Source organism: Mandrillus leucophaeus, unplaced genomic scaffold, assembly GCF_000951045.1.
Source record: "Mandrillus leucophaeus isolate KB7577 unplaced genomic scaffold, Mleu.le_1.0 Scaffold969, whole genome shotgun sequence".
NCBI lineage: Eukaryota > Metazoa > Chordata > Mammalia > Primates > Cercopithecidae > Mandrillus > Mandrillus leucophaeus.
In genome coordinates this window covers 23,835-48,103 of record NW_012110574.1, presented here as the reverse complement: position 1 = coordinate 48,103, position 24,269 = coordinate 23,835, and the positions used below count along the sequence as shown (strand labels likewise).

At 37.6% G+C, this 24,269-nt stretch overlaps 1 protein-coding gene across 1 annotated transcript in view; it reads right to left on the bottom strand.

Moving 5' to 3' along the window:
* ZNF736 (zinc finger protein 736) overlaps positions 1 to 24,269 on the bottom strand; it is a 43,778-nt gene that overhangs the window by 13,740 nt on the left and 5,769 nt on the right. Inside the window, exons 2-3 of the mRNA XM_011970717.1 lie at positions 4,902 to 5,028; positions 4,302 to 4,397 (exon numbers count right to left, since the gene is read on the bottom strand). Of these exons, the coding sequence (XP_011826107.1) occupies positions 4,302 to 4,397; positions 4,902 to 5,028 (223 nt within the window). The remainder of the gene's footprint in view (positions 1 to 4,301; positions 4,398 to 4,901; positions 5,029 to 24,269) is intronic.

Sequence of the window (24,269 nt, the reverse complement as noted above, 5' to 3'; positions counted from 1 at the left end):
ATTAGGAGATATACCTAATGTAAATGACGAGTTAATGGGTGCAGCACACCAACATGGCACATGTATACATATGTAACAAATCTGCACGTTGTGCACATGTACCCTAGAACTTAAAGTATAATAACAAAAAAATAAAAATATTAAAAAAAGAAATTGTGGAACAGAAAAATAATTGTTGAAAAATTTTGTAAAGCCACAACAGAATTAATGATCAGAAAACGAAAATCAGAAAACTAAAGACATGTTATTTATAGAGTCATGAAAAAAATAAAATAAAAAAACTTGAAAAGCATCAACATGGAATAAGTGACTTATTAGATACGATTAAGGAGACCAATATATTCATGAAAGGAGTCTTTGAAGAAGAATGCAAGGGAAAGTGGTAGAGAAGTGATTGGAAGAAAAAAGGGACTCATTAAAACTTCCTAAATTTCAAAGTGATGAAAAAAATCTGCTACCAACCGAGGATACTTAATCTGGGAGAAATTTACTTAAAACATAAGACAAAAATAAAGACTTTCTAATATGAACCAAAGGTAAGCGTGTTCATTACCCCTAAAACAGTCTTAGAAGAAATACAACATGGAGTCCATTATGTTGACAGACATGGTGGTTCACACCTGTAATCCCAGCAACTTTGTAGGCTGAGGCAGAAGAAGAAGCATTTTTGGCCAGGAGTTTGAGACCAGCCTGGGTGATAATAGTGAGACCCCTTCTCAAAGAAGAGACCTTTATAATAATTTTGTTTTTCAGGGAGAGGGTTTTAAGACCTGCTAGAACTAAAGATTGACTGGAGTCATTTTGAAAAGGCAGGTCCTCATATAGGTGAAAAACTTGAAAACTCTTGGTCTTTGGCTACAGGCCAAGAAATGGTTCACCTATTTTGACTTGACTTAAAATTCTGTAGTGACTCCATAATCATCTCCAGCTCCTTCCAGCCATAGCCTAGGAGTGGTTCTGCACATCAGAGACCCAGAGAAAGATGCCTATTTGTGGTTATAGCAGTAGGTCTGCAGACTTCGGCCTTTACTGTGCTCTCTGAAACAGTTCAGTGACTCAGTTTCAGCACTGATAGTCACAGTTTGTGGCAAGTTCTGCCAACCTAGGTACTCAAAGTGTTACTTGGGGAAATCCTGCCACATACTCAGTAAAAAACACACATCAGGCCCACCGTATACCAACTGTACTGCAGAACACTGCCCTAGTGCTGGCCTTGCAGATCAAAGTTCTGAAGGCAATTCAGTCTGCCAAGAAATAAGAGAGGATTAACAACTACCCAGGCTCCTGGTAACAAACCCACTAAAGGCAAACTCCACAACAGAACAAGAAGCAGCCATGTGACCCACGTATAACCCCTCTCCACTGCATACAGAAAAAGATTCTATCAGCTAATTGACCCAAGAGAAGATTTGTACCTGCTGAAATTAGTCTAAAGAATTGGAAAATTTAGATTCAATAAATACCCTATTAAAATTCTAGTAAAATTTTTCAAAATTTTAATGTTAAAATTTATATGGAATTACAAAAAACACTGAATAGCCAAAGCAGTTTTGAGGATTAAAAACAAAGCTAGGGGCATGATACTTTCTGATTTTAAACTACATTTGAAGACTACTGTAATAAAAACAGGATGATCTGTGCATAAAAATGCACACCGATATCAGTGGAGCAGAATGGAGAGCCCAGAAACAAATCCACTCATGTAAGATCAACTTATCTTTGACACTGAACCACTGAGAATGCTGAAAGTACAGTCTCTTCCATGCTTGGGGCTGGGAAAACTGAATATCCACAAGTAAAATAATAAAATTACACCACTTTTCTTATACTGTATTTAAAAACTGGCTAAATATAAAATAAGGACTCTAATGTATGACATAAATTCTTAATAATCTTAAAAGAAAACATATGAAGAAACCTTAATATTGGTCTTGAAGTGAATTTTTGGATACAACAGCAAAAGTACAGCAATAAAAGCAAATATAAACAAATTAAACTGATCAAATTAAAACACTTCTGCAGAACCAAGGAAAAACAGAATAAGAAAACCATATCTGGTAAGTGGTTAGTATCAAAAATATATAAGAAACTCATGCAAATAAAAGGCAACAACTATAACAGTAATAATAACAAGATTTAAAAATAAGCCAAGGACTAAATAAATGTTTACTAATGAAAACATACAATTGGGCAACAGGTATATAGAAAGGTGCTCAATGTCACCAATCTGGCAGATGCAAATTAAATTCATTGTGAGATATTACTTTATACCTGTTAGGATTGCTAATATCAAGAAGAAGATTTATAACAAGCGTTGACAACAATATATTAAAGAAAAGATGCTGTACACTTTTGGTGACGTGGAATTTTCTAGAGACATTATGAAAACCAGTATGTAGGTTCTTTAAAAAAATATTTAATAGTACTACTATACAATTCAGCTATCTCATTTCTGCATATACAATAAATTTACTATCTCAAAGAAATACCTGCACCTCCACGTTCACTGAAACATTTTTCACAATTGTCAAGATATGAAAGCAATCTCAAGTGTTTGTGGACACTGACTGCACAAAAAAAAACCATGGTATATATACAAAATAGATTATTATTCAGCCATAAAAAATAATAAAACCGTGCCATTTCTACAACACAGATGGACCTAGATGACGTTATGCCAAGTGAAACATCACAGAAACAGAAAGACAAATACTGTATGATCTCACTTCTATGAAGAATATAATAAGGTTGGACTCCCAAGAGAAGAGAATACAGAGGTGAGTGCTAGGCCCTGGAGGTGAAGAAAGGGGAGTATGTTGTTCAAATGGTACAAATTTTCAGTTAAAGGACAAAGAAGTTATGGTAACCTAAGGTACAGCTTTATGAATACTGAAAGTAATACTGTTATGTATGCTGAAAACGTGCTGAGAGATCTTAATTGTTCTCACTACAAAAAAGGTAACTCATAAGGTCATAAATGTGTTTTTTCATTAATTTAACTGTATTAATCATTTCATTATGTATACACATATAAAATCAATACATTGTATATAATACATAGGTATTCAATTATTATTTGTGAAAAAAATTCGCGTTACTGGGATTATATGTGTGTGTGTGTCATACACATGCATATATAAATGTGTTTATATATATACATATGAATGACACAATCACAGTAAGCTTTATACTAAATAAAATCACAAAATGATGTCATTTAAAATTAAAATTAAAGTTAAAATTGAAGTTTAATATGTACTCAGCAGGCCAGATGCAGTGGCTCATGCCTGTAATCCCAGCACTTTGGGAGGCCGAGGCAGGCAGATCACCTGAGGCTGGGAGTTCAAGACCAGCCTGACCAACATAGAGAAACCCCGTCTCTACTAAAAATACAAAATTCTCCGGGTGTGGTGGCACATGCCTGTAATCCCAGCTACTAGGGAGGCTGAGGCAGAAGAATCACTTGAACCTGGGAGGCGGAGGTTGCAGTGAGCCGAGATTGTGCCATTACACTCCAGTCCGGGCAACAAGAGCAAAACTCCGTCTCAAAAAAAATATATATATATACTCAGCAATGTTTTAAGCTCCCCAGTGACATAGTATATTTAATAAATGTCTGAAGTAGATACATTGAACTACATTACATACAGTTGAGGAATTTGGCCATATTTACCAACATTTGTTTTTATAAGAATAACATTTTGACGTAACACAATTTCAGAGTTTGTTTCATTTAGGGAGATGCTTAGTGTTTTGATATAATTACTGAGTATACATTTCTGTAAAATCACATTTGAAGGCTCCATAGAACAGAAAATTATAAAGCAGGAAGTATACATCTTTTTGTGGTGTTCCTGGAATTTCTGATCCAAATTACAATATCACCAAAACTTACATATTTAGACATTATCCAAAAAGAGAACTTAAAAAATGGTTTAATATAGAGTTTCTCAAAAATACAGATATTGCTGTTTCCCCAAAGCAATGGAAAAGCAGTCAAATCACCCATTTTCTTTTAAGCCATGAAAGACTTTCATTACTGTAAACTAAAAACAAAAACAAAACAACACACACACACACACACACACACACACATTACCGAAGGGGAAATACAGTGCTTGGAAAATTCACAAGAATGGGACAAAAAATGTCCCTATGTTAAAGCAAGAGAAAGAAATGAAGGCTTCTCAGAAACTATTTCCACTGGAGCAGAGTTTCTGGAAGCATGTTTAAAGGTCTGGCTTCCTCTTTGACATTGGGTTCCGTCATTTGTGTCATTTGCTTCATTTACTCCCACCTACCTGGATGTTTGACTACTGCCTCCTGTCTCTTCACTTTCCAGGGCTCTTTTCTTTGCTCCAGACAGGTCATCAAGTCTGGCTTAAAGATAGCAAGACCTGTTTTATTAGAAAAAAATAACATGACTCTTGCTAGGATAATCCGATTACCAATCTAGTACTGTGCTCATTAGAGAAGAAAGAACATTATAGAAGACTCTAGAAAATTAATTTAAATATACTGTTTCCTAACAGAGTCTTTAGAATATTTAGAAAGTATTTTAGATTTGTGCTTCTTAGCTCTATTGCCCAGTAATACTGAATCAAAAATCAGCGTGAAAAATGCATTTTTAGGTGTGGGTAACAATATTTTATGCTACTAAATTTCTGATATCACCGCTAATTTAGACTGAAGTATACAGATGAGCTCAAAAAAGGGAAAGATTAATGTTAAGATGAAACATCTTGAAGATTATATTTTCTACCTCAACAGATACCCAATTTTTTCTTTTTGAAGCAGGATTCTGAAACTTATTTATGCAAAGCAGAACCTCAAAAAAAAAAAACAGAAGAAAATAAAATATTTAATGTAGAATATGAGTTGTATATTGAAGTTATTCTCACCCAAGGAGACCAGGTTTCTGTAGTTCTCTAACATCACATCCCTATACAAACACTGCTGAGCAGAGTCCAGGCATTCCCACTCTTCTGGGGAGAATTCTATGGCCACATCCCTGAATGTCAACACTCCCTGGAAAACAAAACATATTTACCAAGTGACCATAGAAAGAATTCTTGATTTGACATCAGGTAAAATGAGAGTAAAGAGACCTGGTTCTGACTTATATGAGTTACTGGAGTTATTCAATAGGATACTTTCTAGCACAGAAATATTCTCTACTGTATTTTTACCTCTGAGAAAAGATGGAATAAGATCATGAAACCAGTGTATGTGCAATACTTTTCTTGGTGATACTGTATAAAATAAAGGACATTAACACAGGCATGTACATTTCTTAATGCTATATTTACATAATGCAAGTTAAGCTGTCTATAGTTCCCATATGGAAACTTCATGGTGAAGTAAAAGCATACTTCTCAAATCTTATTGTGTACAGCAATGAACAGGAGATCTTGTTAAAACCTAGATTTTGACTCTGAAGATCTAGGGTAAAGCTTGAGTTTCCAAATTTCTAAGAAGTTTGCCAGTGATATTACTGCTTCTAGACCAAGAATATTTTGTCAAAAATTCAGTAAGTGGCACAGCCTAGGTTTTTAGTTTATTTGACCAGTAAAGAGAGATGAGAGCCTTCATTTTCCATAGCAAGCTATATGCAAAGAGAAGGTAAGAAGAAAGAAGAGCTATCAGATTAAATATGGTTTAATCTTGTTCTTGCACATCACTTGATAAAACTCCCCAAGGTACCTATCAATAATAAAGAGAAAAATAATTAACTCAAGTGAAAAATATCTGTCAGAGAGCATATTTACCAAGTAAATAAAGATCAACTATATTAAAAGAAATTTGTATCAGGTGCTGATTAACAAAGGATACAAGACTACTGTGCTATTATTAACATTAACACAAAAAGGGCCAACTTAATATGAGTCTAGTCATGAAGAAACATTAGTTTTAAGCAAAATTTAAGCTACAAATATCTCCCATGTTCTCTAATCTCTAATTTTTGGTTAAACTTTTTTTTTTTTTTTTAAACTTTAAGTTCTGCGATACATGTGCAGAACGTGCAGGTTTGTTACATAGGTATACATGTGTCATGGTGGATTGCTGCTCCTATCAACCCATCATCTAGGTTTTGAGCCCCACATGCATTAGGTATTTGTCCTAATGCTCTCCCTCCCCTTGCCCCCATCTGCTAACAGGCTCTGGTGTGTGATGTTTCCCTCCCTGTGTTCATGTGTTTTCATTGTTCCAATCCTACTTATGAGTGAGAACATGCCGTGTTTGGTTTTCTGTTCCTGTAAGTTTGTTAGTTTGCTGAGAATGATGGTTTCCAGCTTCATCCACATCCCGGCAAAGGGCACGAACTCATTCTTTTTTATGGCTGCAGAGTATTGCATGGTGTATATGTGCCACATTTTCTTTATCCAGTCTATCATTGATGGGCATTTGGGTTGGTTGCAAGTCTTTGCTATTGTAAATAGTGCTACAATAAACATACGTGTGCATATGTCTTCATAGAATGATTTATAATCCTTTGGGCATATACTCAGTAATGAGATTGCTGGGTCAAATGGTATTTCTGGTTCTAGATCCTTGAGGAGTCACCACACTGTCTTCCACAATGGTTGAACTAATTTACACTCCCACCAACAGTGTAAAAGCGTTCCTATTTCTCCACATCCTCGCCAGTATCTGTTTCCCGACTTTTTAATGCTCGCCATTCTAACTGGTGTGAGATAGTATCTCATTGTTGTTTTGATTTGCATTCCTCTAATGACCAGTGATGATGAACTTTTTTTTGTTTCTTGGCCGCATAAATGTCTTCTTTTGAGAAGTGTCTGTTCACATCCTTCGCCCACTTTTTGATGGGGTTGCTTTTTTCTTGTAAATTTGTTTAAGTTCCTTGTAGATTCTGGGTATTTGCCCTTTGTCGGATAGATTGCAAAAATTTTCTCCCATTCTGTAGGCTGCCTGTTCACTCTGATGAAAGTTTCTTTTGCTATGCGGAAGCTCTTTAGTTTCATTATATCCCATTTGTCAATTTTGGCTTTTGTTGCCATTGCTTTTGGTGTTTTAGTCATGAAGTCTTTGCCTGTGCCTATGTCCTAAACAGTACTGCCTAGGTTTTCTTCTAGGGTTTTCACGGTTTTAGGTTTTACATTTAACTCTTTAATCCATCTTGAGTTAATTTTTGTATAAGGTGTAAGGAAGTGGGGGTCCAGTTTCTGTTTTCTGCATATGACTAGTCAGTTTTCCAAGCACCATTTATAAGTAGGGAATCCATTCCCCATTGCTTATTTTTGTCAGGTTTGTTGAAGATAAGATGGTTGTATATGTGTGGTGTTATTTCTGAGGCTTCTGTTCTGTTCCATTGGTCTAGATATCTGTTTTGGTACCAGTACCATGCTGTTTTGGTTACTGTGGCCTTGTAGTATAGTTTGAAGTAAGGTAGTGTGATGCCTCCAGCTTTGTTCTTTTTGCTTAGAATTGTGTTGGCTATATGGGCTCTTTTTTGGTTCCATATGAAATTTAAAGTTTTTTTTCTAATTTGTGAAGAAAATCAATGGTAGCCTGATGGGAATAGCATTGAATCTATAAATTACTTTGGGCAGTATTGCCATTTTCATGATATTGATTCTTCCTATCCATGAGCATGGAATTTCTTTTCCATTTGTTTGTGTTCTCTTGTATTTCCTTGTTTTAGCATCCTAGAGAGGAAGTCTCTTCTGTTTTTTATTCAGAACTTTCTGAGTTATCCTGGGCAATAAAGACCATTCTCGTTAAATGTGCATTTTTATAAGCAGTTTTGCTTAGATTTAATGGAAGCTAAACAGTACATGGTCTCCTTCTTCACTGATAACCAAGGACCTGATCCCATCTCAAACAAGAATCTTGGGCATCCACACCTTTCCATGTTCGACAGCCACAAAAGAAACATTTGTAATGTTGCCGGTATAAATTCATGGTGACAATATTTTCATGGTTTATTAAAAGCTGGGATGTAGAGAATAAGAAGACTCGGGTATATAAGGAAAAAGTATTTCTCAGAGTCCCTTGACTACATGAGAATAAAAAGTGAAAAAGGAGTTAAACTGATAAGGCAAAACATCACAAGTAGAGTGTTGCGGGAAGTCAGGGACCCCGAACAGTGGGACCAGCTGGAGTCGCGGCAGAGGAACATGAATTGTGAAAACTTCATGGACTTTTATCAGTTCCCAAATAATACTTTTGTAATTTCTTATGCCTGTCTTTAACCTCTTAATCCTGTTATCTTCGTAAGCTGAGAATGTATGTCACCCCAGGACCACTGTGATAATTGTGTTAACTGTACAAATTGATTGTAAAACGTGTGTTTGAACAATATGAAATCAGTGCACCTTGAAAAAGAACAGAATAACAGCAATTTTTAGGGAAAAGGGAAGACAACCATATGATCTGACTGCCTGTAGGGTGCAGCAAAAAGAGCCATATTTTTCTTCTTGCACAGAGCCTATAAATGGACGTGCAAGTAGGAGATATTGCTAAATTCTTTTCCTAGCAAGGAATATTAATATTAATACCCTGGGAAAGGAATGCATTCCTGGGGGAAGGTCTATAAACGGCAGCTCTGGGAGTGTCTGTCTTATGTGTTTGAGATAAGGACTGAGATACACCCTGGTCTCCTGCAGAACCCTCAGGCTTATTAGGGTAGGGAAAAACTCCACCCTGGTAAATTTGTGGTCAGACCGGTTCTCTGCTCTCGAACCCTGTTTTCTGTTGTTTATCAAGACAACACGTGCACAGCTGAACCTAGACCCTTATCAGTAGTTCTGTTTTGCCTTTTGTCATGTTCCCTCAGAAGCAGCTGATCTTTTTTCTGCTTTTTGCCTTTTGAAGCATGTGATCTTTGTACCTACTCCCTGTTTTATACCCCCTCCCCTTTTGAAACCTTTAATAAAAACTTGCTGGTCTGAGACTCAGGTGGGTATCAGTCCTACTGATATGTGATGTCAACCCCGATGGCCCAGCTGTAAAATTCCTCTCTTTGTACTCTTTCTCTTTATTTCTCAGCTGGCTGACACTTATGGAAAATAGAAGGAACCTATGCTGAAATATTGGGGGCGGGTTCCCCCGATAGTAGAGAAGTAAACATTTGCAAGTTCTACATACATAATATTTCAGAGAAAAAGTGGACACAGTAGCCGGGCGCGGTGGCTCACGCCTGTAATCCTAGCACTTTGGGAGGCCGAGGCGGGCGGATCACAAGGTCAGGAGATCGAGACTACGGTGAAACCCCGTCTCTACTAAAATACAAAAAATTAGCCGGGCGTGGTAGTGGGCGCCTGTAGTCCCAGCTACTCAGGAGGCTGAGGCAGGAGAATGGCGTGAACCCGGGAGGCGGAGCTTGCAGTGAGCCGAGATCGCGCCACTGCACTCCAGCCTGGGGGACACAGCGAGACTCTGTCTCAAAAAAAAAAAAAAAAAAAAAGTGGACACAGTCTCTGACCTGAGACACATGCACCTTAGAATAAGCCATTTCTTTCCTTTTCTCCTTCTCTGTGATCCCTTCCCAGGTGTGATTATCTGCACAAATTACATCTGTTTCTTGAGAATATGCCTTTGAAGCATGAGCAAAACTCCTTCCCCCGAAGCAACCACACCCACAGGCAGAAGGACCTAGAATTGCAGATAAAGTCTGCCTTTGTCCTTTACCACAAGAGTATCAGAACCAGTAAAGTCCTACATAAAAACCAAAATGTGAGTTTCCCCTTTTCAACACTCAGTTGCCCTTCTCTGCCATAGATGCCAGCAATTTCTACTGCAGCAACGGGAATATGGGCCGCACTGACCTGCCCCTACCAAACCCAAGCAGAGTAGTCTCTATGATCTTCATTTGGAACTAAAGCTAAACTCACCTCTTGTGAATGTATCTGAAAGCACTCATGGTTGACCCTGGGCTCACCTTAGCCTCACATGTGGCACTTAATTCAAACAACATGGCTGCAGGGGAAGTGGAGCAAGATGACTAAAAAACATCCTCCAGCAATCATCCCCCAGATAAAACACCAAATAGAATGACTATCCCAATAAGAAGCATCTTCATAAGAGCAAAAACTCTGGGGAGTGATCACAGGACCTAGTTTTAGCATCAAAGAGGCACTGAAGAGGGTAAAAAAGAAAGCCATTAATTGCCAACAGCAGCCCTCCTCCATTCCCTGGCAGTGCAGCTTGGCAGAGAGAAAATCCATGTGCTTACAGAAGGGAGAGTGCAGTGATTGTGAGAGTTTGCAGTAAAACTCAGTGCTGCCTGTCACAGCAGAAAGCAGCATGGGGCAGAATTCAGCCAGAGCCTACAGAGGGAGCACTCAGACTAGCCCTAGTCAGAGAGGAATTGTCCATTTCAGTAATCAAAACCTGAGTTTCAGGTAGCCCCACCACCATGGGCTAAAGCACTCTGGGGTTCTAAATAAACTTGAAAGGCAGTCTAAGAGCCACTGGGTGCTTTGCTAGGCTCAGAGCCGGAAAACTTGAAGTGCATGTGACCTTGTGAGATGTCAACTGGAATGGCCAAGAAAGTGCCTGCATTACTGTTACCCCAGGTATAGGCAGTGCAGTTCACAGCTCCAGGAGAAAATCTTTCTTTCTACTTGAGGAAAGGGGAGAGAAGAGTAAAAAAAACTTTGTCCTGCAACTGGGACATCATCTCAGCCATAGTAGAATACATCACCAGAAAAAGCCCTGAGGCCCCCATTCTAGGACTTAGTTTCTGAGTGACAGTACTAGACATAGCCTGGGCCAGAAGAGAACACACTGCCTTGAAGGGAAGATACCAGTTCTGGCAGGATTCATCACCTGCTGACTAAAGAGCCCTTGGGCCACGAATAAACATCAGCAGTAACCAGGTAGTACTTGCTGCATCCCTTCAGGGGGTGAGACCCAGTGCAGTACAATCCAAGCTGTGGCAGCCATGTGGAGAGACTCCTGCTTGAGGAAAAGAGAGGGAAGAAGAAGAGACTTTGTCTTGAAGCTTGATTACCAGCTCGGCCATAGTGGGGTGGCTGTAACAAGACAGCTCCTGAAGTCTCTGATTTCGGGCCTTGGCTCCTGGATGACATTTCTGGAACTACCCTAGGCCAGAAAAAAACTCACTTCCCTGAAGCAAAAGAAACAGGCCGGGCAGAGTTCACCACAAGCTGACCGAAGATCCCTTAGGTCTTCAGTGGATATCAGCAGTAGCCTGGAAGTACTTGCTGTTGGCTCTGGGTGGTGGTGGTCATGGGGAGTGGTTTCTTATGCTTGAGAAAGGAGAGAAAAGAGTAGGAAGGATGTTGTCTCATAGCCTCAGTGCCAGCTAAGCCACAGCAGAATAGGGCACCAAGTAGATTCCTAAGGTTTCTGACTCCATGTTCTTGCTACCAAATGGCATTTTGCTCTCCCCAGCCCAGGGTGGGTAACAGAGCTCACTGCCCTGAGGGAAAGGACATGAGACTGGCTGGATTCACCACCTCCTGAAGAGAAACTGGGTCTTGAGTGAATATCTGCAGTAGCTAGGTAGGGTCACTGTGGGCCTTATGTGAGACCCAGTCCTGTGCTGGCTTTGGGTCTGACTTAGGGTAGTCTTAGTGATGGTGACCACAGGGGTGCTTGTATTACACCCATCCCAGCTCCAGGCAGCTCAGCATGGAGACAGAGAAAGATTCCATTTATTTGGCAGAATGTAAAAAAATAGAAAAAGAGTCTGCCTGGTAACCCACAGACTCTCTTGGATCTTACCTATGACCACCAAAGTGGTACCTCTACAAGTCTGCAAGCATCACCATGTTATTCAGGTTGGGGTGTCCCCTAATGCAGATATGACTGCAATGATCAAAGACTTAGATTACAACACTCAATTCCCTTTGAATACTTGGAAAGCCTTTCTAAGAAGGACAGATATTAAAAAGCCCAGAATGCCCAGACATCAATGAACATCCACAAAGACTATTCAGGAAAACACAACATCATTAAATGAGCTAAATAAGGCACTAGTGTGCACATCCTAAGAGAGAGAGATATGTAACCTTTCAGACAGGAAATTCAAAAAAGCTCAGCAAAATTCAAAATAACAACAACAACAACAAAAATTCAGAATCTGATCCAATAAATTTGATAAATTGATTAAAATCATTTTGAAGAATCTAGCAAAAATTCTGGTGCCGAAAATTCAAATGACATTGAAGAATGCATTAGAGTCTCTCAACAGCAGAATTGACCAGGCAGAAGAAAGAATTAGTAAGTCTGAACACATGTTATTTGAAAAGATACAGTCAGATGAGACAAAAAAAAAAAAAAAAAAAAGCCTCAAGAGGGCAACACTAAGAAATACGGCCTTAAAGAGGAGGTAGAGAAAAAGTTCTGGGTAGAAAGTTTATTCAAAGGGATAAGGAGAACTTCCCATACCTAAAAAAAAAAAAAAAAAAAAGTATTAGTATTCAAGTACAAGAAGGTTATAGAATACCAACCACAATTCACTTAAGTATGACGACCTGAAGATCTTTAATAAAACTCTCAAAGGTCAAAGATAAAGGATTCTAAAAGCAGCAAGAGAAAAGAAACAAACAACATTCAAACAGTGGACTCTTCAGTGGAAATCTTACAGGCCAGAACTTTCATCCTAGAATACATCCAGCAAAAATATCCTTCTACCATTTAAAAAAAAAAAAAAAAGACAAACAAGCTGAGATTTTAACACCCCCAGACCTGTCCCACAAAAAATGCTAAAGGTAGTTCTTCAATCTAAACAAACAGGACATTAATGATCAATAAGAAAACGTCTGGTACAAAACTCACTGGTATATGAAGGACACAGACAAAGACAAAATTTTCTAGCACTATAAATGTGGTGTGTAAACTACTCATATTTTGAGAAGACTGAGAGATTAGTCTATAACTACTTGTAATTATTAAAAATAATAACTCTCTACCTCAAGGCCATAACTCATATTTCTACTTTTGAGGCATTTATAGTTATTAAACATACTAACCACAACAAGTTTAAGACATAGACAGTATAAGATATAAATACAAACAATAAAATGTTAAAAAGTTGGGAGATAAACTGTAGTTTTTATTAGTTTTCTCTTTGCTTTCTTGTTTGTTCATTTTTACAATAAGTGTTAAGTTGCCATCAGTTTAAAATAATGGGTTGTAAGATGTTATCTGCAAGCCTCATGGTAACCTCAAATAAAAAAAACCTGTAATAGACATGCATACATAAAATCAAAAAATTAAAACATACCACTAGAAAGAATCATCTTTACTAAAAGAAAGACAGGATGAATGGGAGAGCGAAAAGTAGACAGAAAAGAACACAAAACAACAAGAAATCAGATAACAGAATGGCAGGTGTCTTTATTTATTAATAACAACACTGAATATAAATTAACTCCCCAATCAAAAGACACAAATTGGCCAAATGGGTTAAAACAAACAAACAAAAAAACCCAAGACCTGACACTTTGTTTCTTACAAGACATACACTTCACCTATGAAGGCACAGAAAGACTGAAAATAAAGGGACAGAAAAAGACATTCCATGCAAATGGAAACCAAAAAAGAGGAATAGCTATGTTAAATAAAACAGACTTCAAGACAAAAACTATAAAAAGAGACAACGAGAGTTATTATAATAAAGTGGCCAATTCAGCAAGAGAATACAACAACTGCAAATTTATATGCACCTAACACTGGAGAACTCAGATACATGAAGCAAATATTAGAGCTAAAGAGAGAGAGATCAACCCCAATACAACAGAGACTTCGACAACTCACTTTCAGCAGGAGATAGATCATCCAGATAGTAAAATCAACAAATAAACATTGAACTTAATCTATACTATGAACCAAATAGACCTAAAAGACATTTACAAAGCATTTCATCAAAAAGCTACAGAATACAAATGCTACACTTCAGCCCCTGAATTATTCTCAAGGATAGACCATGAGTTAGGTCACAAAATAACTCTTAAAATAATCTCCCCCCAAAATGTGATTATATCAAGTATTTTCTCTGACAATAATAGAATAAAACTAATAATCACTAACAGGAAAAACTTTGGAAACTATACAAACAGAGAAATTAAAATATGCTCCTGAGTGACTAGTGGGCCAATAAGGAAATTAAGAAAAAAATTTAAAATGTTCTTGAAACAAATGAAAATGAAAACGTAACAAAACTATGAATACAATGAAAGAAGTACTAAGAAGGTTTATAGCAGTAAGTGCCTACATCAAAACAGTTAAAAAAATCTCCAAATAAACTAATGATGTATCATACAGAACTAGACAAGAGCAAACCAAACCCAAAATTAGAAGAAAACAATAAAAACTATAGCAGACATAAATGAATATAAAACCAAAAAATCAAAAGAAACATAATGAAAAGTTAGAATTTTCTGAAAAGGTAAAATTTACAAAACATTAGCCCATTGGCTAAAGATTTGAGATTCAGGGTCCCATGGTGTTGAAATTACTTTCAGGTCTGAAGGTGCCAAAGTGCATTGAAAGATGGAGCTGGAATGGCTGATTGCTGTGCTGTGAAGCTATTTTTCTACAAATCTGGCTGAACTGCTCTGGAAGGGACTGTGTATTAAAAATACGCAGATAAATACTCTGCCTGCAGATTTTGGGGCAAGCCAAAGAGAGAAAAGCCTCTCTGAACTAAAGCCTTGTGAATACCTCCTGTGTTTATATCCTGTCTGGTAATTCTGTACAGTGTTTGGGAAACATAATTAAAAACAAAATTATCTCCAACCTCAGAGATACTCTAAAATGGTAGAAGACAAAGAAAATTATTTATTTTTACATAATTAAACCACAATGTGACATCCATCATAGGCAATCTGCTGAGATTACAAAAGCAGAAATAAAAATCACCATATTTAGTCTAAGTAGAAGACTTAACAGCATAATTTGTCATATATAGTTCATCCTAAATTAACTGGGTAATTGAGAAGCCTATATGTATATTGGGTATATTCAATGAAAATTTAAATTGGCTATATTCAAAAGCAAAATAAGCTTTCCTTGACTTCATAATATTTTATGAATTTACCTACCGTCCGACAGAAAGGTAAACCATTTACATTTCAATACAATGGTTTCCAGGTCCTACAGAAAGACATTTCTAAGTTAAAAGACTGACAAAGTCCTATTTACCTATTTAAATGATGTACATATATTTAATAGACACAAAATAAATTTACATATAAAATTTTTCTAAAATTAATGTTTTAAAAGGAGAGCAAAATGCCTTATCTTCAACTTGGATAATTAAGTCTGGTATTTCTAATTTGTATTTGCCCTTACAACAGCCAAGTCTAAGGCCATGACCTTGAATTCACGGACATCTGATTTCCAGTAGGCATCTGAATCAGGCACCCGAGGAGTGGTATTGGGTATAATTTTTCACATGAAAGAGGGTTTAGTCAGGAAGTAAAGGCAGAAGAAAGATGCTATGAAGAACTGTTAATGTGAAATAATCTGAATAATCAACAAAGCCTCAAAATCCAATCTTAGAGTTTATTCAAGTGAAAAGCTAGAAACAGTCACCCAGGGGACAATAGCTCTAGTGAAACGAGATGAGTGCTTCATAGCTGAAAGTCAAGTTCTTATTTCTACAGGCAAAAACAAAGAAATTGAACAAGATGACAAAGTTTTCTATACAAGCCTGGTTTAAGATTTGTAAAAAATTAATCGGTTACAGTGTATTTTTCCAACTTTTTTTTTTTTACAACTGGTTTTTCTTTCCTTTTCAACCTAAGAGTGTATTTTAACATTTCATCTTAAGACAGTGCAATAGCCACAGGTAAGAGGGAGGTTAATTTACAGTGAAAGTCAATGGTGAAGGGGAAAGAGGTCTTCCATGGGGCACTTCAGCCATTTACAACACCTGACAAAAGAATACAGATGTAGAAGTAGGTGTAATCCATAAACAGAAAAAACAAAGGTGACAGCTGCCTTGTTACAGCTGCCTGTCACATTACCCAGATCTTGTATTTACATTCCTTTAAGGCCTGGAATAATTTAGAGTATCAAACAGCTTAAATTTTGAATTATTTAGTTTCACAGGACCTATGGGCAGGGGACAGTCCTGAGTTAGGGGAAAGACTAATTTGTGTTACAGATAGTGACTCACAAACGGTTAGGCTCTGGCTTATTTCTGTGTCTATGCAGGTAGAAGGGACTGTGATCAGGTGACTCAGAAGCCCAGTTGACTGGATGGAGCAGATCATAGCCACAGATTTAGGATCTGGGGACAGGGATAAGTCTAAAGTCCTCTAGGCACCTGTATTTGGCTGAAAACTCTAGGGCAAAAAAAATTTAGATGCAATTTGTGAGCATAGAGATTTGTCCTAAGAGGTGTGTGAGCACATTATTACATAGTGTGCATGTGTCCGGGGGGGTGGGGAGCAGAATCTCATACTGGTAGCTAAATGGGAGAAGGAATCTGCCCTCATAACTCATTTCCTATGTGTCCTCAGTTCCTGTTGATCTTGGGGGAAACATGGAATCACAGAACAATTTACAGTGTGACAGTCTGTGTGCAGTAGAACAGAGCCTCCCTTCAGCCCAGGGCCTGCCTGACACATGCTGAGTGACTCACAGGCACACATGTGTCCTTGGCTCCTCTTATGTTATTTGTTGTAGATGATGGACCCAAGTGTCAAAAAACATCAGCAAAACAACTCCATTTCCTTTTGAGTAACTCAGGGCATATTGTCAGAAATTATTATAGCGAGCATGAAGATATATATTTATCCCAGTTTTGTTGGAAAATGAACGAATTAAAAAAAAAAAAAGAACAAATCAGCAACAATGGATATGTGGTAGGAATAGATGGAAGCCTTTGGCAATGATGCCGTGAATCTGTATTTTATAATATATAAGTAACAAAGCAGAATATAATTGCATTAACAGGTAAGATTATGTTGTTTTCAAATCGTTTGGGTGTGTTTACCATGAATTTTTGTATCACAAATACCCCTGCTTTTAGGTATTTATTTTTTTACTTTTTTTTAAAAAATCAACTTTTGGCCGGGCATGGTGGCTCACGCTTGTAATCCCAGCACTTTGGGAGGCTGAGGCGGGCGGATCATGAGGACAGGAGATCGAGACCACTGTGAAACCCCGTCTCTACTAAAAATACAAAAAATAAATTAGCCGGGCGTGGTGGCGGGCGCCTGTAGTCCCAGCTACTCGGGAGGCTGAGGCAGGAGAATGGCGTGAACCCGGGAGTTGGAACTTGCAGTGAGCCGAGATCGCGCCACTGCACTCTAGCCTGGGCGACAAAGCGAGACTCTGTCTCAAAATAAATAAATAAATACATACATACATACATAAATACACAAATAAACTTTTAAGTTCTGGGGTACATATGCAGGATGTACAGGTTTGTTACATACCTGTGTGTCATGGTGCCTTGCTGCCCAGATCAACCTCTATCATCCAGGTACTAAGCTCAGCACCCATTAGCTGTTCTTCCTGACTCTCTCCCTACCCCCTGACAGGCCCCAGGGTATGTTGTTCCCGCAATGTGTCCAAGTTCTCATCGTTCACTTCCACTTATTAGTATGAGAGGATGCAGTGTTTGGTTTTCTGTTCCTGTGTTAGTTTGCTGAGAATAGCAGCTTCCAGCTCCATCCATGTCCCTGTCAAGGACATGATCTTTTTCCTTCTTATGCCTGCATAGCATTCCATGGTATATATCTACCATATTTTCTTTATCCAGTCTACTTTTGAAAGCGATTTGGGTTAATTCCATGTCTTTGCTATTAGGAATAGTATTTTTTTGTTTGTTTATTTTAGGTGGCCCTAGAAAGGCCTTACTAAGAATTAGGAAGTTTTAGTAAGTAATAGAGAGTGACTAAGCAGTTTTGTAAAGAGTAAACAGAAAGATGTACATTTTTTATAGAATTAAAATGTTGATGGTCCTACTAAACTATTATCTAAACTATTCCAATAACTGACATATTCCTATTACTGTTATTTCAGTTAATTACACTAATAAATATTTTAATTTTCAAGTCAGGATATTACTTCTGTCTCTTAACATACTCAACAATAAAATAAATAATCTGTTGTTATTATTATTTCTATTTCACAAATGAAAGCTGTGAGACACAAAGAGGCTGTGTAACTTATAAAAGTTGACTTTTTAATTGTGGGAATAAGTTTCAGGCCCTTTTTAAAGCCAACTTTCTTCTCTATTAGACGTCTTTTGTCACATTCTCAGCCGTAATTTTAGAAATGTCTATATCTTCACTCCTGTTCACACTGTATTTTGACGTCACGAGTTACTATCTTAACACTTCCTAGAACAGTGCCTGGCCTTATCAAACATGATTCCCAAAGGAAAAAAATAAAAACACGATTTCTATTTGTAGATGATACACTATACCTAGAAACCCAAGCCATTCAACAAATACCAAGATTTAGCATAGTAGCAGCATAAAAAATAAACCTGTTTATAAAATAAATATAAAAATCAATGTTCTATCATATTGAGATACCACTTCATACACATGAGAATGGCTATCATACGAAAAATAACAGCATAATCCCTAAAAGAACAAGCGGTAAAAAGAAGAGGGAGAAATTAGAATGATTTTTAACTCCTGGTGCAAATGTAAAATGGTGTAGTCACTATAAAAAACAATGTGGACATTTCTTGAAAAACGAACAAACAAACATAAAATGTACGTTCTTCTACATTTAGAACATAGAATTATATGATCCAGCTATTTCATTACTAAATATATATCCAAAAGAATTAAAAGCAGGGGATTGAAGAAATATTTATATGCTTGTGTTTATGGCAGCACTATTCACAATGGCCAAAAGCTGGAAGCAGCCCACGTCTTCAGCAATGAAAAAACAAAATGCGTTACTTACATGCAATGAAATATTAATCCTTAAAGAGGAAAATAAATTTTACACATGCTGAACCTTGAGGACATTATGCTAACTGAAACAAGCCAATTCCAAAGGAACAAATACTGTATGACTCCACTTACATAATTTATTGAGAATGGTAGAATTCATAGAGAAGGAAAGTAGAACAGTGGTTATAACAGTGGAGACTGGGAAATTAACATTGAGTTTTAACTTTGCAAGACAAAAAGAACTATGAACATGAGTGGTGGTTATGGTTGCAAAACAGTGTGAACGTACTTTATTGTCACTTTATGTACACTTTTTTTTGAGACAGTCTTACTCTGTCACCCAGGCTGGAGTGCAGTGGTGCAATCTCGGCTCACTGCAACCTCCGCCTCCCAGGTTCAAGAGATTCTCCTGCCTCAGCCTCCTGAGTAGCTGGGATTACAGGCATGTGACACCATGCCTGGCTAATTTTTTTGTAGTTTTTAGTAGAGATAGGGTTTTACCATATTGGCCAGGCTGGTCTCAAACTCCTGACCTGGTGATCCACTCGTCTGGGCCTCCCAAAGTGTTGGGATTACAGGTATAAGCCACCACGCCCAGCCTATGTACACTTAATAATGGCTTAAAATGATATATTTTATGTTATGCATATTTTACAATATTATTTTTGATAATTTTAATATAGAAAACCAATGAAAATTTAACAAATATAATGAGGGGGGAAAGATGGCATTACCAAAGCTACAATAAATACATCTAGGAGAAAATTTTAAAGAGGTATGTAAAACATAAAAGTACAACCTTAAAAGAGTTTAAAAGACACAAAAATAAGCTAAAAATTTTTGTAACATCCTAGAGACATCGATTTTAACACAATTTTAGGTATTTAACACAATAGACAAAAAGTTGATGAATAAAGGCAGTTGGCTCATAAATTTGAAAATAATATAGAAATAGAAATGTACACTAAGACTACAGAGAGATACCTATTTTTACCTCTCAGTTGTAAAAAATTCCACAATATTCAGTGATGTTGTAAAAAACACTCTTGTGCAATCCAATTAGAAGAGAATATACAAAATACCTAAGCATTAACTTTGAACCCTGCAAACTCAGTTCTGTGACTATACCATGCAACAGAGCTTTACAAACGTTAAAGAAATATTTCTGAGGTTATTCCCTGTGACTTTACTTGTCATAGCAAATTAACAGACAGAGCAGCTATGTTTATTTAAAGGGCACAGGGTAAACAGCCTCATGCCACCATCTTATCAGAACATTCAGCAGCTTTTAATATAGAAGAAGAAAGAACTCTGTGTGCCTGTATGGAGCCTTGGTCATAGCATATTATCAAGGGCTGTGTCAGTGTGAGAATGTGATTGTAGTAAGAAACATATATTGGTCTCTATCTACCCCAGCAAGTTGAAGTCCTGAAGTTCTAAGCAATCTTGTCTTTCTCTCCTTTTGAAGACAAACCTGAAGATAAGTTTTTCTCTCACTGCATAGACCAACCAGAAACTGAAGTGTGCTTTCAGACATGGGTGAGCATTGAGGGAAGGCTACCTTTGCATCCAGGGCATGGTTTTCCTTGCAAGTCCAAAACAGCCCCAAATAGCTACTTACTGAGAGAGTCTCTGCATATACTAAATCCTGCTATACATCTGTGCCTCCTCCACAAAGCTTGGCAGCTCATGTATTTATGCCCAGGTGTGTGTTCCAGGACAGCCTTCTCCCTCTATTGCGTCCACCCCTGTGCTGGATACACATAATCTATTAACAATGAGAAATTAGATATAATTTTTTTATCTGATTCATGTGAGCAACCTCTAAATTATTAGGCCCAGAGGCACAGAAATGAGGAAGCAGTCATGTCCCGCCCACTCCCTGTATTAGTCTGTTTTCATGCTGCTGATGAAGACACACCTGAGACTGGGCAATTTACAAAAGAAAAAGGTTTAATTGGACTTACAGTTCCACATGGCTGGGAGGACCTCACGATCATGGCAAAACGCAAGGAGGAATAAGTCACATCTTACGTGGAGGGCGGCAGGCGAAACAAAAAAGAAATGTGTGCAAGGGAACTTCTCTTTAAAAACTATCGGATCTCATGAGACTTATTCGTTATCAAGAGAACAGCATGGGAAATACTTGCCCCCACGATTCAATTACCTCCTACAGGGTCCCTCCTACAACATGTGGGAATTCCAGATGAAATTTGGGTGGGGACACAGCCAAACCATATCATTCTGTCTCTCGCCCCTCCCAAATCTCGTATCTTCACATTTTATAATCTATCATGCTTTCCCAACAGTCTCCAGAGTCTCAACTCATTTCAGCATTAACTCAAAAGTCCACAGTTCAAAGTCTCATCCAAGACAAGGCAAGTCCTTTCTGTCTATGAGCCTGTAAAATCAAAAAGCAAGTTAGTTACTTCCTAGATACAATGCAGGTAAAGGCACCGGGTAAATACAACCACTCCAAAAGGGAGAAATTGGCCAAACAAAAGGGCTACAGGTCCCATGCAAGTCCAAAATCCAGCAGGGCAGTCAAATCTTAAAGCTCCAAAATTATCACCTTTGACTTCATGTCTCACATCCAGGTCACACTGATATAAGAGGTGAGCTTCAGTGGCCTTGGGCATCTCCGCCCTGTGGCTTTGCATGGTATAGCCCCCCTCCTGGCTGCTTTCATGGGCTAGCATTGAGGTCTGCAGCTTTTCCAGGTACACGGTGCAAGCTGTCAGTGGATCTACCATTCTGGGGTCTGGAGGATGGTGGCCCTCTTCTCACAGCTCCACTAGGCTTCCCTTCCGCACTGCTCTAGCAGAGGTTCTCCGTGAGGGCCACACCCCTGCAGCAAATTTCTGCCTGGGCATCTGGCTGAGGAGGCCTCACAATTATGGTGGAAGGCAAGAAGGAACAAGTCATATCTTATGTGGATGGCAACGGCAAAAAAACAAAAACAAAAAACAAAACAAAACAAAAAAACCAAGAACTTGTGCAGGGGAACTCCTGTTTATAAAAAACCATCAGATACGAGACGTATTCACTAGCCGGAGAACAGCAAGGGAAAGACTTGCCCCCATGATTCAATTACCTCCCACCAGGTCTCTCCTATAACATGCGGGAATTCAAGATGAGATGTGGGTAGGGACACAGCCAAACCATATCACTCCCCATCTACATCCTTAAGCTAAACAATTACTTCTTGAAGCTACTTGCTATGTGAAATCTAGACTTATTGATGGCATGAGTAGCTATAAATTAACCTAACTATTCTGCCATAATTCAGACTATAGTTCAACAACATATAGCTTATCATTAATCAATGTTATTTCTGCAAACTAACAAGAATTCTTGACAATGGCCAACTATTTATTCTGTTTTTTACTTTATACCCCGTATTAAAAAGGCCAAAGTTCATATCTTAGGTAACATGCATCTGAGTCTTCCAGGCAGCTGTCCACACCTTGGCTCAAGTAAATTCTTTAATATTTTATTTTTTTGCCCCTGCTTCTTCCTTTAGATTGACATTTGTGGTGCTGTGAGCAGGATTCAAAGAGACACCCCCAGCCATCCAACATCCCTCTTGAACTCAGAAACTAGCCAATGAGAAGCCCTTGTATTCTTCCAGCTCCCAGTACATCATTGAGTGTAAGGGGTGAATCCTCCTGATTTCAGATCTCCCTACTATTTCGTGAGGTCAAGACTTTGCTTGAGCTGTTCTTTTCAACCCTCACTTTCTAGAAAAAAGATTTCCATTTTTGATTAAAGTTAGATTTTTAATTTCAATTTTTTTAACTGCTTTCTCTGCTTCTGTCTCAGGATAGAAAATCTGGGTCATAATATTGGCAGTCTAGCCCTGGTGGTTTTACTTCTTTTGTTCTAAATTAGGTAACATGCTTTTAAAAACACAGCTGTTTTCTATTGCTTCTAATTTGAACTTGACTTTTTGGGACCTTCAAACCAAAAGGTGCATGGGAGTGAATTCTCTCATCCCAAAGAGAAAAGGCAATTTCTTTACCTGACTCATTTGGGTGCTCTAGGCAACTTGAGACTTCGTAGAGGTGTTAGGATGATTTTCAATGATGTGTACCAGTCTCACAGGGTCTTCCCAAAAGAAAAACACCTGCAGAGACTTTTAGCTAAGCTGGAAGGTAAACATAAGCATTGCTCACCCAGCACTATAATCAGCAACTCTTGGGTGACACCTGGAGGAGTGATGCTCATACACAGCACACTGCTCTGGCCATGATCACGTTTGAAAAGTTTCTAAATTACGGAAAACTGATCATCAAAACCATGCTTTTCGTTCTAGGTAACATCCCTTAGAAACATAAGCTGAACTTATGTATAATACCTATGGAGCTTCATCTTGCAAATTCCTGAGTAAATGGACCGACATGACTTCAGATGACCCCAAAATGCAATGAGAAAAACGAAGGTCTTTTGACATTTCTAAATTAATATATTTCCATGTACAATTGGAAAAGGCAGGTTTTAGAATGAAATTTAATGAAAAGCCTTCTTTCTGTTTTGTCTGGCTAAATTCTAATAAGAGATTTCAAAGTACATTTTAAGAGGGCTCTTTCACTTCCTCAAAAAAAAAACACAAACAAAAACAAAACCTTTTACATGTTCAAACTGCCTGTTTGACTTTGCTGCAGGATTTACAATACATATTTTAACTTTCTCCAGTCTTTTCTCAGTCTCTCGGAAATGTAAATCTTACCATGTATTTGAAATGTTAACATCCAGAGAATTAGCAAAACAGCATTCCAGCTGAGATCAAATTAGAAAAAAAAAACAAAAAAACAAGTATTTTTAGACCAAACCGCAAAATTTTATTTCTCAATGAATTATCTCTAGCTTAGGCAAAAACATTACATACATAATAATTAATTACTAATGTATTTGTTTTTATTATTTGATTTTTGTTCTTGACCTTCTGGAGTCCACATTTGCAAACTTGTCTACTCCCATAGACAGCTTTCGTTCTCCTGTTTTACCAACCATTTCTTAAAATATTGTGTCTGGCCTTTGCGGGTAGATGGTAAGCTGAGAAGCTGAGATACTAAAAAATGTGGCCTGAAAATATAGATTTCAACCCATCTGCAGTAAGCTGTTCTTGGGATAAGTTTTGATTATAGAAGAGCTACAATTTTTTTGTTATTTTGAAGTTTTATAGTCATACAGGATTTCTTGGATTTGGCCTCATGAATGTTTGTGTTGGTTTTTAGTCACCAGTTCAGGTATGCCTTTAATTTAAAATTTCAGTTTATATTTAGAGAGTAATAGAAACTTTTGTTGTTTTGTTTGTTTAGTCTTCTCTTTGGAATTAAATAAAACCATATACTGTGGTTTGGAAAAAAGAAAACTATTTACTGAAAAATTTCAAAGAGAAACAGCTTT